This window comes from Rhinatrema bivittatum, chromosome 4 (assembly GCF_901001135.1).
Source record: "Rhinatrema bivittatum chromosome 4, aRhiBiv1.1, whole genome shotgun sequence".
In the NCBI taxonomy this organism is placed as follows: domain Eukaryota; kingdom Metazoa; phylum Chordata; class Amphibia; order Gymnophiona; family Rhinatrematidae; genus Rhinatrema; species Rhinatrema bivittatum.
In genome coordinates, this window is record NC_042618.1 from 295,101,507 (window position 1) to 295,122,538 (window position 21,032).

The 21,032-nt window shown below is 43.4% G+C and overlaps 1 protein-coding gene across 1 annotated transcript in view; it reads right to left on the reverse strand.

Annotated features, from left to right (window-relative positions):
- Positions 1-21,032, reverse strand: part of FAM98B (family with sequence similarity 98 member B) — a 197,801-nt gene that overhangs the window by 139,687 nt on the left and 37,082 nt on the right. Inside the window, 1 exon segment of the mRNA XM_029600204.1 lies at positions 8,064-8,206. Within this exon segment, the coding sequence (XP_029456064.1) occupies positions 8,064-8,206 (143 nt within the window).

Here is a 21,032-nt window from a genome sequence, read left to right on the forward strand (position 1 = left end):
TGGTTACTAGTAAATTGGCTACGATATGCATTCCACGGTCCAAGACTGATCAGCAAGGCAAGGGTATGTTGGTTGTGATGCAGTCGGTTCCTGGCTTGTGTTCTTGTCCAGTTGCTAACGCGGCACAATATTGTCAGTATTGGGTTTCGGGATTGGTCCATTTTCTGGTACACGTGGACATGCGACCCTTGACGAAGTACCAGTTTGAGGCGGTCCTTCGTTTAGCGTTGACAGCTGTGGGGCTCGATATTAGGTGTTTTGGAACGCACTCCTTCAGGACTGGGGCGGCGACTTTGGCGGCAACGCCTAGGTTGTCAGAGTGTGTGATCCGAAGGATTGGCAAATGGCGATCGGACGCATATGAGGGTTACATCCGTCCCAGGCCTAAGCAAATGTGAGCAGTGCTTAACTTTGGTTTCTTTGCAGGTGCGGAGCATGCTGGGAAGTCCGTTTGGATCATAGGGCATTCATACATTCACTGGGCTCATAAACATGTGTGTGGACGACTTTATGGTCCCCATTTATTTATTTATTTGGATTTTTTTATATACCGAAGTATAGCGTTTTGCCTTCACTCCGGTTTACAGGATAACAACATCATACATACATATAACTTAGAACCATATTTAACATTCAAAACGTAGAACCTTATTTAACATATTAATTGAAAATTTATATGAATGAGATATTCCTTAGGAAGAGCTAGTATATCAAATTCTTGTAATAGCATATAGACCAGAAAAAACAACGTAAGTGCTAAACAGGAGAAATGATTTATCGTTGGTAAGGGTCTGAAAAGGAGATTGGAGTATGTCGGGTGATGCAGGTAATGTCTAGGGATTGGTTGGAAGAGGGACGAGGGGAAGGTGTGTTAATAGATTGGGAACGTCGAAGTGTAACGGTTCAAGAAGAGAGTGTATTTCTTATCCCACGCCATCTCTAAAAATTTGGCTGAAAAACCAGGTCTTTAGTTCTTTTTTGAAGGATTTGATGTCATGAATTGAGCTTAAATGTTGTGGTATGTTGTTCCATAAATTTGGGCCTGCTATGGAGAACGCTCTGTTCCTGGTGTTGGTGAGTTTGGCTAGAGGAAGTGAGGGAATTTCAAGGTGAAGTTTATTGGCAGATCTGGTCAGTCTTTGAGGTTTGTGTGGTTGGATTAGTTCTTTGAGAGCGGTGTTGTCCGTTGTATGTAATGCATTGTGAACTATAGTTAATGCTTTGAATTTGATTCTCTGGTCGATTGGGAGCCAGTGAAGTGATTTAAGGACTGGGGTGATATGGTCAGATTTTTTTTTCCCGGTTAGAATTCTTGCTGCGGCGTTTTGTAGTAGTTGCAGAGGTTTTAGGGTGGTTTTTGGTAGGCCAATCAGGAGGGAGTTGCAGTAGTCGAGGCTGTTGAAGATGAGTGATTGGAGAACAGTTCGGAACTCATGTTGGTGGAGTAGCGGTTTTAGATGTTTGAGGACGTGAAGTTTGTGGAAGCCTTCTTTGGTTTTGATAGAAATGTTCTTTTTTAAGTTGAGTTCGTTGTCGATCCAGATGCCGAGGTCTCTTGTTGAATTTTTTAGTTGGATGTTGATGTTTTCTATTTGTAGAGAGAGGGATGTGGAGGATTGTATTGGGTTGTTTCTTCCTATGAGTATGCATTCTGTTTTATTCATGTTGAGGCATAACTTTAGGTGGTTCAGCATGTCTCTGATGGTGCTTAGGTGTTTGGCTGCGGTGCTTAATGTTTCTTCTATTGTGGATGTTATTGGGAAGAGGAGTTGGATGTCATCGGCGTACATATAGAAAGTAACTCCGATGGTTGATAAGAGGTGGTAGAGAGGGAGTAGATATATGTTAAAGAGTGTCGCCGAGAGTGCAGATCCCTGTGGTACGCCAGTTTCGAGTGGGAGAGGATTTGAGGATTGGTTATTAATGGTAACCTTGAAGAATCTGTCATTCAGGAACGATTTGAACCAGTTGAGGGTTTTGCCTGTGAGACCAATGCTGGCTAGCCTCGAAAGTAGACATGTGTGGTCTACGGTATCGAAGGCTGCGGATAGATAGAGTAGGATGAGGATGTGGCTTAGGTTGTTGTCGAATCCCCTAATTATCTTGTTTGTTAGGTTGACAAGGAGAGTTTCCGTACTGCGGTTTTTCCTAAATCCGTGTTGGGCATCGTGGAGAATGTTGTTGTCCTCAAGGTGTTCATTGAGTTGTGTAAGAGCTGCGTTCTCGGTCATTTTTGTGAGTAGGGGGAGGTTTGAGATTGGTCTGTAGTTTAGATCTGTGGGATCTAGGTTCTTCTTTTTTAGTATAGGGGTGATAGTTGCGGTTTTTAATTTTGCTGGTAGCTCTCCTTCTAGCGATTTGCTAATGATGGCGGCAATTGTTGGTGCGATGATGTGTGCTATTTCTTTCATATTGCGTGTTGGGATAGTATCGAGGTCGTGGCGTGCAGGGTTGTTTTTTTTTAGCATTTTTTCAGTTTCTAAGTTTGATATGGGCTTGAATTCTGACCACGGGGTTATGGAGTTTGTTCCGAGTTTGTCTTCTGTGGATGTTTTGCTTTGAAAATTTCCTGTTATTTTGCTTATTTTGCTTTTAAAGAATATAGCTAGGTCATGGCTTAGGTTGTTTGAAGTGGGTGTATTGGTGTTACTGTTCTCTTCAGGGAGGTTTCTGACGATATTGAATAATGCATTGGAGTTATTTGTTGCGTTCTTTATCTTTTGGCTGTAGTAGTCGCGTTTGGTGTTTGTAATCAAGTTTTTGTAGATGGCAAGTTGGGTGCGGTATCTTTGAAGGGTTGTTGAGCATTTTGTTTTCTTCCACTCTTTTTCCAGTCTTCTGAGGCTTGTTTTCAACGATTTGAGCTGTGCGTTAAACCATGGGGTTTTTTTTATCTCTGGTTTTCCTTAGCAGTTTTGTTTTTATGGGGTTTATGTTATTAGCTGTTTGTTCCGTTAGGTGTATCCAGGATTGGATTGCTCTGTTGCTGGTAGAGAGGTCTAGGTTATTAAGTTGTTTTCCTAGCTCTTGTTTTAATAGGTTTAGTTGAAAGGGAGGTCGGTAATTGAATGAGGTGATATTGATATTATTTGATGGTGAGTCGGCTTGTTTGCTTGTTCTGCATCGTAAGAGGAGGTGGTCTGACCATGGGATTGGGTTGGCTGAGACGGATGTGTCATAAAAGTGGTGACTGGTGAAAATTAGGTCCAAGGTGTGTCCTGCCTTGTGAGTGGGGATGTTTACTTGTTGCGTCAGATTAAGGCTGGCAAGCATGTCTATTAGGGTTTGGCTGTTTTGTGATCTGGGGTTGTCATCTATGTGGAGGTTAAAATCTCCTAGGATTATTGTGGGTTTCTTTGTGTTTATGTTTGTGATTAGGTATTCCAGTAGTGGAGGAGATATCATTTTCTAGTAGCTTGGGGGGACAGTAGATCAGGTATATCTGTAGGCATTCGAAGTCGAAGAGAGCGATTTCGTATTTACTGGGAAGGTTGTTGGTGATCCGAATCATTGCAAGGTTCTTTTTTATTATTAAGAGAAGTCCTCCTCCTCTGCGTGTCTTACGAGGGATTGAGAATAAGTTGTAGTCGTTGTTTGTGATCTGAATCAGTATCACTTGACCAGTATTTTTAAACCAAGTTTCTGTAATTGCTATGAAGTCGGGGTTTGTGTCCTGTATCAGGTCAGATATTAGTATGAATTTTTTTGTCAGTGATTGTGCGTTTATAAGGAAGAAGGTGAGGTAGATTAGGTTTTTGATGTTTTTTTTGATAGGGATGCTTATAAGGTGCCTGAATCCTGTTTGAGGAGACATCTTGTTAGGTGGGGAATCGTTCAGAGGTTGTTTGAGTTCTGTTGTTCTTCCGTGTTCTTGCTTAGTTGCTTGGTTTCGTTAATTTGTAATTTTCTAGGTTGAGTGAGGAGTTCTGGTGTTCTTCCGTGTTCTTGCTTAGTTTCGTTGATTTGTAAGTTTCTAGGTTGAGTGAGGAAGGGTGAAAGATGATGTGTGCTTTTAGGACGTCTAGATGGGTGTCGGTGCTGGATGTCAGGTGGTGAGTGTGTGGTTGCTTGAATGGTTTCGAAAGTGGTTTTGTTTAGAGTTTGTTTGGTCTTGGCTAGAGTTAGTTTGTTAGGCTGTCAATGTAGCGTTCCTCTGTGGTTTTAGTTTTGGAAGGAGAGCAGATGGAGGTCGCGTTGGTTGTAGTTAGTTTGTCAGAGTTAGGAGGGATTGTGAGTTGGTCTGTGTTTAGTAGTCCTGTCTTGGGAGCAGAGTGCGATTTAGAAAATCGATGATAATCGAAAAGTGGTCTTAGGTGGTCTGTCGGGCAGCTCTTCGGGGCTGCACTAAGGGGCGCACAAAGGGGCAGGCCCCTTTGTTGCGCACCTTCGGCGCGCGACGCCTGGAGATCAGGTGGGGATTTAAATCCCCTTGTAGGTCACGGGTTCGTGACGTCGTCTGTGCGTCTCGTTCGGTTCAGGGGGGTGAGGATGCATTGGCTGGGGCAGCGGGGAATGGTGTGAGTCGAGTTGATTGCCTGCGTGCGGCGGGGTCGTGAGCGGGGAACGCTGGTCGGGGAGACAGTTCATCAGCATGGTCCAGAAGGACTTGATGTTGGTGTCTATCCTGTTACCAACCACAGGTCTTTTCTGGTCAGATATCATTTTAAGGCCTGCTGAATCGGAGAGGGTGATCTGGGGGCGGTGTAGGGCCAAGGCTAACCAGCAGATAGGTTCCTGGCTGGCGCACTTGGGGGGGCCAACACATCCAGTATGAGTGGTCATGGGGCAAGGTCACGGGGCTGTTTGGCAAGGATGAGGTCCATTTGTCTTTTATCAGCATGGATCTTTTCCTCAATTCGATTCAGGAGGCTTTGGAGGATTTCTTTCCGCAGTAATCAGGACCGCATCTCTGGGGGTCACGGGTTTAATTACCCATGTCTATGGCAGATGGCCCAAGCCGCTACAGTTTATAATTGTTAATGGGCAGGAGGGTTGCCTGATAAAATTTGTGATGGTTGACAACTGGGGCTGTTGTCGGGTGCGGGCTCCTTGCTGGGAGGTGGCGGGAGTCCATTGGTCTGACTCCTTGCTGGCTAGTGGCGGGGTTCCACCGTGTTGGCTTCTTGCTGGGAGGAGGCGGGGGTCTGAACTCTGTGTAAGGGCTGGAGGGACGAGCCGGGTGGCTGGTGCCGACTGTCTTGCTTGGGAAGCGGCGGTCGGTCATGGAGTTTGTTATTTGGAATTTATGCATGTTTATTTGTGAGGCTCGGGCCTCCATGGTGTTTAATGAAGCTGCGGCCCTGTTAACCCAAACTTTGGTGTATGAGGTCTTGATTTGTGAAAGAGGGCAGATGTGAGTAAGTGAAGTCCTGGATGTCCATATTAATCTTATTTATTTTTGTGTGTGTGCTGTTTACTCTGCATATCTGCTCAGTATTACTACCCTTAATATAAGACTTGGGAAAACCTGCACAGTGCGGCAGTTGCTGCCCTTGACAGAGGGCGTCTGAGGTGGTCTGCATAAAATGGCAGTTGCCACCATGTGCAGCTTGCTGAGCAGACTGGATGGACTATTTGGTCTTCTTCTGCCGACTGTTACTAATTTAGGAGACTAAAAAAAAAAAAAGTGTTAGAGGGCTGGAGTTTTGGAAGGGAAACAAAGTTAGGAGCTGAACAATAATTTTCAGAACTAGGCACCTAATTTAAGAGCCTAAATCTAGGCAAAATAATATCAGGCTTAAATATATGTGAATTTTCAATTGAAAAAAAAAAAAACAAAAACTTAGGCTCCTTAGTTCTGCTGAAAATAGGCAGGTACCTAACAGAACCCTAAATTTAGGAGCTCAGGTTTTTTGTTTTTTTTTTTTTTAAATATTGGCCCCATACTTTACAAATGTCTAAATTTTGACTCTTAGAACATTGCCTGTACGAAGATTTGTCATCAATTCACTGATATTGTGAACTTAGCTCAATATAATAATATCATCAACAATGCGAAAAAGGAATTCTTCTCCAACAAAATCTCCAAATTTCATCATAACCCTAGAATGTTATTCGCAATAGTTCAGAAGCTTACCAAAATCACCCAAGAGTCTTCATGCACCAAACATGGAAGTGATGACTGCTGATTTCTTCAACAAAATCTCTCATCTAATCCAATTCAACATAACCAACAACAACCAGAACAGCAAACTTAACAACAAGATAACCTCATCATGGTCAAACTTTGACACTGCCTCCACCATTGAAATTCAATCTATAATAAAATTAACCCCACCAGCCATCCATTAGACAACATCCCAATAACAACCCTCAAATCAATTGAACCTACCATATCAAAAACCATCACCAAAATTGTCAATTTATCACTGACCGAAGGCAACTACCCCAAATCCGCTGTCATCAAACCAATCCTTAAAAAGAACAACCTAGATCCGGAAATCCTTTCCAACTACCGTCCCATATCAAACCTTTCGTTCATAGCCAAAACCATTGAAAAAGTCGTACACACTCAACTAGATGACTATCTGGAGACAAACAGCATCCTACCTTCATCCCAATATGGTTTTAGAAAAAACCTAAACACAGAATCTCTCCTCATCTCTCTAAATGACATTATTATAAGAGGCTTTGACAAAAGGTGAAAAATACTTGCTCATTCTTCTTGACCTTTCAGCCGCCTTCGACACAGTGAACCACAATATACTATTGGAGCGACTATCCCAAATTGGTTTAACTGGCAATACCTTACGTTGGTTTTCTTCCTATTTATCTGATCGAACATACCAAGTATTAATCAACAACCACCTATCAAAAATAATCAACCTCAACACCGGAGTCCCTCAAGGATCAGCTTTATCAGCCACCCTTTTCAACATATACCTTCTCCCCATTTGCCAACTACTAAAAGAATATGAAATCACACACTTCCTCTACACTGATGACATTCAGCTCCTCACTCCCATACAAAATTCGATTGAAGACACCTACAAGAAAACCTCAGAACTACTTATCTCAAACAAACATCTCCTAAATTCTCTGAAACTCATAATCAACTTTGACAAAACTGAAATAATACTCATGGATAAAAACCCAATCCAACTCCGCCACCCCTGACAATACTTGACAAACAAATGATAACTATACTCCCTACCACCCACACCAGGAACCTCGGAGTTATCATTGATAAAGAACTTTCTTTCAAGAACCACATAGCAAATAAAACTAAAGTAGGATACCACAGACTCCTAACCCTAAGACACCTGAAACCATTTCTCAACTCCTATGATTTCAGAACTGTACTTCAATTTCTTATCTTCTCCACCTTCAACTATTGCAACTCCTTACTAATTGAAATACCTTTTTCATCCCTCAAACCACTCCAAATACTGCAGAACTCAGCCGCCAGAGTCCTAACTGGAACAAAAAGAAATGAACACATAACACCAATATTGACCTCACTTCACTGGCTCCCTATTACTGCACGTATTGCTTACAAATCAATAACCATAATCCACAAAATTCTAAACAAAGATCATCAAGGTCTTAACACCCTAAACATAATCCCTCAAAATCCTCCAAGAAACCTACGTTCTAATAACTCAGGCTACCTAAACATTTCCCCTATCAAAGATGCACATCTGGCAACCACAAGAGAAAGAGCCTTTTCAATTGCTTCACCTAAACTTTGGAACACCCTACCTAAATTCCTGAGAACCCAACACGACCTAAAAATATTCAAAAAGGACCTAAAAACACTAATGTTCCGCAAATTCTACACTGACCCTCAGATGTCTGTTCATTCCAACTCTCAACTGAACTCTCAGTTATAAACCTCTTAATACATTCTCTTCACCCTGAACTGCATATCCTCCTCTTCCAACCTAATAATGTTCTCTGGACTTGATATGCTTATTTCTGATATTGTTCAAATTGTTTTTCTGTTACACAACTGCTAAGAAAAATGTATATTTTTGTAAACCGTTATGATGGCTCTACCGAATGACGGTATATAAAACTCAACAAATAAATAAACAAAAGCATGACTTAAGTTATGGAAATACCCGATGTGATACATTCTTCCAGGTTGCACAGTAGCTTGATTTGGGAACTCAACCAGGAGCAGATTTCTGAGAACTCAGGTGAAGAGAGGCCACTTTCTACTGCCTTTAAGAATGCCTCCTCCTCCAACAGAGGGCCGGTATATCTGTGGGAAAGCAAAACAAGGGCAGGGGAAATTACACAAAGAATTCTGGAATCTTCCATTCAAGTATATAGAACTGCTGCTTTAAAAAGTAAGCAAACTCCATTTACTTGCAATAAAATTTGCTTCATAATCCTGGGTCATTCTAATTAAATCCTAGCAGTGAATAGGAGAGTCATATCACTTATTCAAAATCTCTGCTAAAGGAAGAAAGAGAACAAAATAGTGACTATTTTCCAGGCACTGCAAAAAGAGTAGATATAAGAAAACTTCATCTTGCCCCATCAGCTGATCCTGAGCAACTCTTCAATTACAGAGCTATAATCCTTTTTTATGATCCGATCTCAGACAGCAATTAAGTAAACCCCTTTCTGAACAGAAAAGGGATATTCTTAAAAGATGAGATAGGGCAGATTCAAACCACCATCACACATGAAGAAGATGTCAAAATCTAGTGTACAATTCTCCAGCAGTTTTCTGGTCACACACTGATGAAAAGACTAACTTGCTGGCTCCTTGTGATTATCTCATTGTTTGTCATCTTCCTAAGTCTCCCTTTCATTTTTATCCACAAACTAAAGAAAAGTGCCCGCTTTGCTCCAGTAGTCTGGTCTATAATGGTCAATGTGTGTGTGTGAGTTTATGGGCACTTACGCCTGTCTGTCCCTGTGTGGAAGCGAGAGAAACAGGACTTTGCAGGCAAAGCATATTAGCATATAGTCCCCGGCGTTGGTCGGGTTGTCTGGTCAACATCAATCCTGTGTGCACGCGCGTGGGTGCCTGTTCTTGCGTGTATGTATATCTATATCTACGTGTCAGGGCTTTTTAAACAGAGCATAGTGCCTTTGCACTGTGCACCTTCCACTGTTCGAGATGCCACCTTGTGGCCATACACAGACTCAACAATGTGACTGACCAACACAAGCCTATATTTTATTTATTTATTACTTACCTAATAATTTTGTTTTCCTTAGTGTAGACAGATGTGTTCCTCTGCTAGCAGATGGGAGATGGAGTCAGGTTTCAAAGCTGAAGTCACCCTAGATATACCCCTGCAGTCACCTCAGCTCTTCAGTATTCTCTTCAAAAAGCCATTGTGGACATAGTTATCGAAGAACTAGATTAGAATTTGGATACAACTTGATTAAACCCTTTGTTTATAAAACTTGATTAAAAACTGGAGACCGCCAGTGTATTCAACCAACATAAGCGCCAAAACCAGCCATACTGTGGATGCCCTGAACTAGGGGTAGGGCAACAGCTTAACCATATTCATATGGGATCGAGGTTCACCTCATAGGCGATTCGTTGTCGCCTCTCTTGGGCAGCCATGGGCGGGATGCTGAATCCATCTGTCTACACTAAGGAAAACAAAATTATCAGGTAAGTAATTTCTCCATTTCCTAGTGTGTAGCCAGATGGACTCGGAATTGGTGGTATGTACAAAACCTACCACCAAACAGAGTGAGAGGCTACCTGTGGTTCCGTTAGCACCGCCCTTGCAAAGGCTATGTCCTCTCAAGCCTGGACAGCCAGGCAGTAGAACCTGGAGATGGTGTGTACGGAAGACCACGTCACTGCTCAACAGATATAGGCAGGAGACAGTAGCTTAGCCTCTGCCCAGGATACTGCCTGGGCCCTAGTAGAATGAGCTTTGATCTGGAGGGGTAAAGGTTTCCCTGCCTCTACATAAGCTGCCTTGATCCAGCGAGCTGTAATAGCTCACAAAGCCACTTCGCCCTGTTTCTTCTCACCGTGAAGAATAAAGAAACGATCTGTGTTGTGCACCGGTTCCGAGTGCTCCAAGTACCGCACTAGGAGTCTGCCAATGTATAGATGGCGAAGAAGGAGGGAGTCTGTGTCCTTGTGTCCCTCCGGTGACGGTAAGGAGATGGATTGATTCAAGTGAAACTCTGAGACCACATTTGATAAGAAGGAGGGGACAGTGTGAAGCATCACTGTTCCTGGAGTAAATCGAAGGAATGGTTCCTGACAGGATAGTTCCTGTAGTTCCAAGATGCGACGGGCCAAGCATTTCACCACCTAGAATACAGTCTTTAGTGTTAATAGGCATAGCGACACACTGCGCATCGGTCTAAATGAAGGTCCTGCTTGGAAATCCAGGTGATGCATATAGGGAAAAATAACCCATGCTATAATTACACAATGTTGGGTTCCATATTAGGTGCTACAACCCAAGAAAGATCTAGGCGTCATAGTGGATAACACATTGAAATCGGTTCAGTGTGCTGCAGCAGTCAAAAAAGCAAACAGAATGTTGGGAATTATTAGAAAGGCAATGGTGAATAAAACGGAAAATGTCATAATGCCTCTATCGCTCCATGGTGAGACCGCACCTTGAATACTGTGTACAATTCTGGTCGCCGCATCTCAAAAAAGATATAATTGCGATGGAGAAGGTACAGAGAAGGGCTACCAAAATGATAAGGGGAATGGAACAGCTCCCCTATGAGGAAAGACTAAAGAGGTTAGGACTTTTCAGCTTGGAGAAGAGACGGCTGAGGGGGGATATGATAGAGATGTTTAAAATCATGAGAGGTCTAGAATGGGTAGATGTGAATCGGTTGTTTACTCTTTCGGATAGTAGAAAGACTAGGGGGTACTCCATGAAGTTAGCATGGGGCACATTTAAAACTAATCGGAGAAAGTTCTATTTTACTCAACACATAATTAAACTCTGGAATTTGTTGCCAAAGGATGTGGTTAGTGCTGTTAGTAAAGCTGTGTTTAAAAAAGGATTGGATGAGTTCTTGGAGGAGAAGTCCATTACCTGCTATTAAGTTCACTTAGAGAATAGCCACTGCCATTAGCAATGGTAACATGGAATAGGCTTAGTTTTTGGGTACTTGCCAGGTTCTTATGGCCTGGACACTGTTGGAAACAGGATGCTGGGCTTGATCTGACCCAGTATGGCATTTTCTTATGTTCTTAAGCACACTAGTTGGGCATACCATGGTTGTCTGGGCCACTCTGGAGCAATCAGAATGAGGTCAGCAATGTCCACTATACACTTCTGCACGGTTCTCGAAATGAGTGGTATCAGGGGGGTAAGCGTTATGAGAAACGCATCTAGCGCTAGACGTTTCTGGCTGGGGGTACACTAAACAGAATGCCTGCACCTTCCTGTTGTCCTCCGTTGCGACAAGATCTACTCGTGGGAGGCCCTAGATTCAGAAGAGTTACTCTGCTATTTCTTGATGAAGCTCCCACTCGTGCAGGTGGAAGATCCTGCTTAACTTGTCCGCTGTGGAGTTCTCCACCCCAGGTAGGTAGGTCACCTGCAGGGTGATTGAGTGCTCTTCCGCCCACTCTAGTATGTACACCGCTTCCCTGCACAACATCCAGGAACCTGACTCTCCTTCCTTGTTTATGCAGAGGACCATGACCACTCTTCCACTCAAGAACCCTTTGAACATGCGTACCGAGTTGTTTATTGCTTGGAGTTCAGAAGGTTTATCTACTGGACCTTCTCCCAGCAGGGCAAGAGTCCCTGCATACGAATGAGATGTAAGTGGGCCCCCCAATCTGTGCTTGAGGTGTCCATGGTGAGGATCAGCTGATGAACTGGGGGGGTGGCGCAAAGAGACGCCCCTACTGAGAGGGTTGCGGGGCGAAGCCACCAGTTTAGGTCTGATTTCATGCTAGGGGTCAGACGTACATGGCGGGACAGCAGTTGTGAGAATTGTCTACTGAGACTTGAGACCCCATTGCAGCCGTTGTATGTGCAAATGGGTGTGGGGTACTAATTAGATGGCTACTCGTCCCTGAGCTGTCCTTATGCAGGCGCAGATGAACTGGAGATTCTGCATTGGTTGAGGGCTGGACTTCTCAATTATTAATCCCAGTCCTTCTAGGCACTGAATCGTAGTCAGTAGGTTGCTTTGCAAGGTGTTGGGGTCGGGATGCCACTAGCAACCAGTTGTCAAGGTATGGGAACAATTGGATTGCCTACTTCCTTAGGTGGGCCACTGCTACTGCTAGACATTTGGTAAAGATTCTCAGCTTTGTACTGGTAGTGCTGACTGACCTGAAAGTACAGGTATCGCCAGGAGGAACAGTGCATAGGAATATGCGAGTAAGCATCCTTGAGGTCCAGCGAGCACATCCAATCGTTGGGTTGGAGGAAGGTAAGAATGGACTTGAGAGGCATTTTGAATTACTCCTTCTCGAGAAACGTGTTGAGAGCTCTGAGGTCTAAGATGGGGTGCAGCCCTCCCGATTTTTTGGGAATGAGGAAGTATTGGGAGTAGAATCCTTGGGCCAGCTGTGACCTGGGAATCCATCGGATCAAACGCTGCTGGTGCAGCACAGAGACCACCTCTTGTAAGCAGCAAAGGTTCCTCAAGGTGAACTGATGCTGGCTCACTTGATGGGGAAGAGTGGGTATGGTCTTGAAATGTAGAGAGTAGTCCTCCTTGACAATGGAGAGGACCCAAAAAGTTGGGTGTGATAGCTTCCCAAGAGCTGTAAAAATGGGATATCCTCCCCCCTATATGTAGCAGCAAAAGTGGCTCTGGTGTCTCTAAAAACTCTACTGGGGCTTTGTTGTTGTTAGTCAGCGGCAGGCATTGCTGTCTTTGGCTCCTTTGTCAATTTTGGGCCTGCTGTTGCTGCAGCGGCTGAGGTCTCGCCGGGGGGGAGGCATCTTAGGAGGTACTGCCACCAAAAGGATGTCCGAATCAGGGCCCTGGGCCCGGACCTGCACATGCTCCGAAGCAGATAGCTTGTGATACTTTTGCAGTAGCGGTGCCGATCTCGTGCTTGGAGAACGACAACAGGTCCGAGTGGACTGAGGATCGAGAGGAGTTCTTGGACCTTACGACAGGCACCTGCTCCTCAGAACACAAGATTCAAATCCGGAAGGATGACTCCTAGTGGCTCTGCTGGTGAAGCCGAATCCTTGGAGGATCCATCCTGATGGTGCGTTGGCGTGTCTTGCGTAGAGTTTAGTCGTGCCTGTGTCGACATTCAGATCCGGATAGAGTCCAAGGACTCACGCTTGAGACCTAGCAGGCAACGGCTCAACATTCACTGACGAGACATCCAAGGAGGACGACATCCCTGATGAAAGGTCCTTGAATGGACCTGAAACGTGGCTACGTCGGTCACCCATCAGACCATCAGATAAGTCGGGTTGTTGAATGAGCTTAGTCACTAAGCCTTCAGAAAAAAATTTTCTATGCCCATCTAGGTTGCTTTACAAGTGCTTCAAACATCCATCTATACCCTTTTGTTGGGATCATTACAAGCTTGCCGGGATTGTTACATTACTAATTATTATTGTTGGAGTGATTTGATTCACCACTATTAACAAGATATTTTTATATATGCCACAAAAAAGTTTTTGAAAAATTGTCACTTGGCGTCATCACATGTTTGTTTCAACACTGGATGGAGGAGGTTCGTTTATGATTATAACCACAATTATATCACCCTGGTGGGGATTTATGATAATTATATATGAAACGTTCCTCTCTTTCCAAAAAAATTTTTTTGATAACACACATCAGTTAATTTTTTGAATCATTCTACTCATTTTGAGACTTGGAATTCATATATTCATGTGATAAATTTATTATGAAGGATTTAATCTGTGGTTTTTCAATTGAGTTGTAGAAATCCTTCTCAAATCAATTTGGTGCTCATTGATAGCATTTTGACATTCTAGCCGAAACATCATGTCGAGCCAAGTCCGTCGGCTGACTGTACCGAGTGCCAACTTGTGTTTGTGCTTCGTTTCGACGCATGCATGGCATGTCCTTTATATGCATGTTGCTTGGTGCCGGGCGATGCATCGTATGAGTGTGTCAGGTTCCACGCCAGATGCTGGGTGCCGTGGCGGATGCGTTGTTGCATCTCCTGACACTTTCTGTGCCGCAGGCATTATGAGTCGGGTCTTTTATTCCCTGGACCTCACCTCTGTTCCAGGGGTCCCACAGAGGAGGCTCTTTTTGATTTCTTGAGGTGATCGGAGCTGGGGGCACAGGAACCCGAGTTACCCTCTTTGAGCCTGGCAATATTGATGTGTTGCCGCTGAGCCCTAGGAGACATGCGGCCGCAGTTCTGACGCTTGGACTGGTCATGGTCAGAGCAGCAGCTTAGATAGAAATAATTGTGCTCGTCCGTTACTGACATTATTTTGCCACTCTTGCAAAACTTGAATCCCAGCGGCCGCGGAGGTGTAATCGGAAGTCAAAGGATCAACCTCTCGAAAAGAAAACCACAACCTCCGAGGAGAGAGTGAGCTCCGCGTGCAGCCAACAACGTGGAAGAAGATGACTGGAGAAGATGGCACCGTGCGGGAAAGGACGCATAGCCTCACACATAACAAAGCTGTCAGCTTGGTTAAGCTCTGCCCAGTCGTCCCGGAAAAACATCCTAAACAGCATGGATAATTCAGCCTGCTTATCTGCAGGAAAAAAAAACTTCCTACAATGTTTTTAATGCCAAACTGCATGCATCCATGTGTGCATCCATTCAGTTTGAAGAACTAAAGTCAAGGGGAGGTAGGTGGGTTTTGCGAGAACTGACATCCTGCTGCACTCAAAACACCTGTTACAGGTATACAATTGTGATGTCTCCAGAGGACAAGCATGATGGCAGTGCTCACACCTGGAAAAATCCCTAGCTACAGACTGCCCCAAATAAAAAAAAAAAGTGAGGAAAAACTTGAAGTGACAACAGGCAGAAAAATATTTTAGGTAGCAACATGCCTTTTTTTTTTTTTTATGTTTGGTCTTTTTATAGGGGTCGCCTGGAACCAAAATAACTGGTTTCAGAAGGGATAGAGTTGGGTTCTACATTTCAAAAAGGCTCCTCGGGATAGACTAACCAAGCCTATTGTTGCATTGGGAGATCCTGTCTAATTACTAGCGTCGGGTGAATGTGTGAAGAGAACTCCTTACACATCTCTTCCATGGAGGCTAATAGGCTACAGATGCCGCCATGGCTCAGATGCTATGAGCCTTGACACAGCCCACCAGATTCAGACCCACCTAAGCATAACAGAAAATGCAATCTGCTAGCCAATTTGATAGAGGGTATCTGTCAAAGGAATTCCCAGTTTTGTTGATGCCAAAAGAAATAAAAAGATGAGTGGACTTTGAGGGCTCCGATTTGCTCCAGATAGAAAGCTAAGGCTCTTTTGCAGTACAAACTGTGTGGAGCTTGTTCACTGGCTGTGTGTGAATAGGGGGCAGAATGTTGGAAGGACAATTGGCTGTTTAAGAAGGAAGTCAGACACTACCTTAGGTAGGAACTTAGTATGCACACACAGTACCACCACCTTTATCTCTTGCACCAGGTACTGCATTACATTGAGAACTAAACATAATTCTCCCTCTCACTGGCTCCATGAACAACTGCTGAATCAAGCAGTCATTGATGGCATCTAAGAACTGTACCTCCACTTGTATGTCTTGATATGACATTTACCCAATCAATACTCAGATAACTGAAGTCTCCCATTATTGTGCTGTTAGTGCTTTACAGTCAGTTTCCTCATCCTGGTCAGGTGGGAATAATACATCCCCACTATTACTCTTCCCTTATACCCATAAGGATTCTAGAGGGCAGTTTGTTTCCTGCAAAAAACGTATCTTACCAAGCAATCTTTACATCCAGCAGCCACTCAGCTATCTACTTTCTTAATGATCAAATCACACACTACATCAGCCATCCTAATCTTTCCCTCCCAGGCACTGAGGCTCCTGGAGACACATCCTTGATGTGAGAGACAAATCATCACCTGAAGGGAAGGTCCGAGCTACAGAACCATTTCCAGCCAAAGCAAGGTGATGGTCTTCTACCAGGTGACAGTGTTCTTCTAAAGCAGCACAAGGGCTGTTTAGTTGGAATTGGAACTGCTTAAATATGTCCCTAAAGGACTCTATATACCTCCATCTGCTTCAAGTCTGCTACTCTGGCCTCCAGAAGTTCTTTGCACTGGGTGCACACAAACAGTTAGACACCAACAGGTAGATAACATACATGTGCCACTGTGCAAGAGACTGAATAGCCCCCATTTCACTGCAGGACTTCTGTCTGCATCTTAATATGTTGAGTTGCTAAAGTCTTAAAAAGCTGAGTAAGGAGTAGTATGTCAATTTAATAATTGTTAAATTAGGTGTCAAGTCTATGAAGATCCATATTCAGACAGTCTGGATAGCAAAGCTAGCCAGATAAGCTTATCCGGCTTAACTATGGAGATGCATTCCATAATGTAGCTGCAATATTGCCACACAGAAACCTTAGATCTGCCAATAAAGCTCTAACTATTCCTTCTGTTAAATCAGCACGCCTCACTCAGGTAAGGGAGAAAGCACTGTTGCTGGCTGGACCTGTTCTATGGAACTCCATGCCACTCGAAATAAGGCTGCAGAGAAATTTGAAACTATTTAAAACTAGTCTGAAAACCTGGCTTTTTAAACAAGCTTTTTATAAAGACATAGAGAAGGAGGAAAACAGTTGAAAGATGACGCACCAAATAATCAGTTTTTTCCTCTAATATCTCCAATTGCTTATTAATGCTAGATTTGAACCACTTGACAGTTTTTCAACCAACATATAAACCTTAATTAAGTCTTTTCTTATTAAAATGTTACCGTACTATGTTGGCACATGAATAATTTGTAATCTATACCAATTATAGTTTTTTTGGGGTTTTTTCTTATTGTGCCTTTCTGTAAACCGTTGTGATGGTGAATTAACTTAACGACTGTATAGACTAGTTTTAAAATAAAAATAAATAAATAAATATAGCTCACTAACTTTTAGATATCTCTTTGGCCCAGACTTAACAGATAAGTCAGCTGGCTGAATAGTGGAGTTAGCCAGTTAACTTGGCCAGCTAACTCAACTCCTCCCAGTTATGCTCCTGGAACGCCCCCTAACTTATCCGGTTAAAATTCTAGCCTCCTAACTTATTAGCTGGATAGAATTCCCACAATACAGAGCACACATCTGTCACAAGTAAGATTTTTTTCTATTGTGGGCCCAAAAATCTGAAATTCTCTACCTGAAATGCTATGTTTGATACCAGATAGAAAGATTTAAAAGTAAGCTTAAAAACATGGCTATTAAGAAATGCACACAACCTAACTTAAAATAATCAGAACGCAGAGAACAATAAGACAGACAAGATTTCAATTGAAGCATGAGGTATAAATTTAACGAGTGAACGTAAGAACCCCAACACAATGCACTTGCTATTATGTGAAATCTGCTGTATTATATTTAACAGCTTTTGTATGCCGATATTGGAAAGCACATCATATCTGTTTACATCGAAACAATAGGTGGAAAATACAATGAACCAGGAGGGGAGAGAGGGACATGTTGCAACAACGGTGCTGCAGCTGGAGGAGGCTCTATTGGTGAACCTGAAGAATAACTAGAGGTAACATGAACATATAAACATATTAACGCAATACTTCAGTGTGGGATAGTGTTATGTTCTATACCTCTCGTCTTATGTCCTATATCTTTAGTTAATATGTAATGGGACATGAAAACTACTTCTCTAACCCATCTGTGTGATGATACATTTGTAAATCGCTGTGATATTCACATGGGACAGTATATAAAATATCTAAATAAATTTAGCTTGTTGTGTGTTCAAATATTCATTTAGAACGTATTAAAGCAAAACAGGCCAACTGCCTTAGATTACAATAATTTGCACATGCTGTATATCTCTCTTGAAAAAAAGAGCCCAACTATGGCAGAGTTTCGCACAAGGCTGCTTCAGGGGTTACAAAATAACCACACACACAATTAAAAATGCAAAATAATAAAAATAATTAATAAATCATATGAAAAAGATTAAAATCCACAGGACATACACATACTTAATAAAAATACATTTAAATTTCATAACAAAATAGGAAATTATAACATATCAGAATACTAAACTGAAGAGCTGGAAGCTATGAACCTTTACCAGAGGAGAGATTAGAAATCAATTTCTCAAGTTGTAAAAATACCAAACAAAAAACATAAGTTGAGAGATCAATTGATTACAATCAGACACTTAGTAAAATATTAAATCTAAAAAATATTAATGCTTTAAATGTATATATGCTCTAATTGAAATTATGATCAATACTCTGGCTAAAAATGTCCAGATATTAAAACCACATTCATATTTTATATTAGTATATATTTAACATTTATTTAAATGCTATCGCTATTTATTGATGGCCATGAGCAGAGGTAGGGGCAGAGGAAAGTAAACAGAATCAGACAACCTTTAAGTTTTTTACTGAATGCTGAAAATCAAGTCAATACCGCGGTGAAATTATCTAAATAAATCTGTTCCGCTCAATTCAAAAATCAACCATTAATGGTTACTTACAACGTGATAGTGAATCAAAAAGGTTTCGCCGTGTTACTGACTGAATAGGAGTATGCTGAGAACTGGAAGTGTTTAAATACTTCTGTGTCAAGGTCTTTGAGTGACAGCTCATAACAGTGTATGTATATCTATCCTCATAAGTAATATGGATTCAAGTGAAGAGATTTTACATCGTGCAAGCCAGCGACCTGTTTAACCATAGTTCAATAAAAAAAGTTAGCCGAACCAGGAAAATTTATATAAAAAAAAAGATATTGCTTTCCTTGTAATAAATTCTTAATATTGAACAAACAGGCATAGGCAGAGTCGGGGGGAAAAATGTGAAACGAAGTGCTAACAGTGCGATGAAACCTTAAACAAAACCAGAGAAGAGTGAAAGAATAACACTTGCGCTAGATGACCTATAAGTCTGCACTGGCTATAAATTAATAAAAATGCCAATAACCTAGTCAAAACTGTGCTGAAATCAGGGTGTGATGGGGGGGGGGGCACGGGGAGAGAGGAGGAAAGAGGATGGAGAAAAGGGGGGGGGAGGGCTGGAGAGAACTTATTGAATATGTAATCATTTAAACAAACCGAGCATTGTTGAGATTATCAGGTAAGTAATCTCCTTTTCCTTAGTGTAGACAGATGGACTCAGAACAAGTGGGTATAGTGTGCTCGTGCTAGCAGTTGGAGACGGATCTGACGTCAGCACGGGTACATATACCCCCACAGGAAGTGCAGCAATTCAATAATCTTCCTTGCAAAGCTGTTATGGATATATGAGTACTGACCGATCGATTAAACAGGATTACCCTGACCGATTGATAGTAGCTGGAGATAGCCAGGATTCTCAACCGGAAGGCGTCGACACCCGGCAGGGTGGATGCCCTATGTATTAAAACATGGCTTACCTTGAGTCGGTGAAACCCCATGCATATTGGCAGCCAGGTGGGCTGCTGAGTCCATCTGTCTACACTAAGGAAAAGAGATTATCAGGTAAATAATCTCAACATTTCCTAGCATGTAGCCAGATGGACTCAGAACAAGTGGGATGTACAAAAGCTACTCCTGGACTGGGTGGGAGGCTGCCCGAGGTCCGTGCAGGATTGCCCTCGTGAATGCGGCGTCCTCCCTGGCCTGGACATCCAGACTGTAGAATCTGGAGAAGGTATGGCGGGAGAACCACGTCGCCGCCTTACAGATCTCAGCAGGTGACAGCATCTTAGTTTCTGCCCAAGAGGCCGCTTGCGCTCTGGTAGAGTGAGCCTTGACCTGTAGAGGTGGTGGTTTTCCCGCGTCTACGTAGGCCGCCTTGATAACTTCTTTGACCCAGCAGGCGATAGTTGCCCGTGAGGCCGCTTCCCCTTGCTTCTTCCCGCTGTGCAGAACGAACAGGTGGTCCGTCTTTCGTATTGCTTCGGACACTTCCAGGTATCTGGACAGTAGCCTGCCGATATCGAGATGGCGTAGAATTCGACCTTCTTCTGACTTCTTCAAACCTTCTGTGGTAGGTATAGATATGGTTTGGTTGAGGTGGAAGTGTGAGATTACTTTGGGTAAGAAGGAAGGAACCATGCGAAGATGGATGGCTTCTGGCGTGATTCGGAGAAACGGATCACGGCAAGACCGTGCTTGTAGCTCTGAGACGCGGCGTGCGGAGCAAACAGCCAGCAGGAACACCATCTTCAAGGTTAACAAACGGAGGGACAGGCCTCGAAGTGGACGGAAGGCATGTCCCGCTAGAAAGTCCAAAACTAGGTTGAAGTTCCACAGAGGTATGGGCCACTTCAGTGGCGGACGAATGTGTTTGACTCCTTTCAGGAAACGTGAAACGTCTGGGTGTGTGGCAATGCTGTTTCTGTCACTCCGTGGACCGTAGCAGGAAAGCGCTGCCACTTGGACCTTGATGGAATTGAGGGACAGACCCTTCTGAAGACCATCTTGCAGGAAGCCCAAAATGATAGGAATCTTAGCGGCATGTGGATTGGTGCTATGAGCTTCGCACCAAGCTTCAAATACTCTCCAGATCCTTATATAAGTTAGCGATGTGGAGAACTTGCGTGCTCTGAGGAGTGTATCTATCACCGGTCCTGAGTATCCTCGTGTCTTCAGTCTAGCCCTCTCAATGGCCAGACCGTAAGAGAGAATTGAGCCGGATCCTCGTGGAGGATGAGACCTTGTCGCAGCAGGTCCCTGTGTGGAGGCAGGGGTAGTGGGGTCCCTGCCAGTAATCTTCTCATGTCTGCGTACCAGGGTCTTCTTGGCTAGTCCGGGGCCACTAGAAGAACTAGGCCTCTGTGCCGCTGAATCTTGTGTATAATGGCGCCCAGCAGGGGCCATGGCGGAAAAGCATATAGCAGGATCCCCTGGGGCCATGGCTGTACCAGTGCATCGATCCCCTGAGACAGAGGATCCCGCCTGAGGCTGAAATATCTGGGTACTTGAGCGTTGGACCTGTCCGCTAGTAGG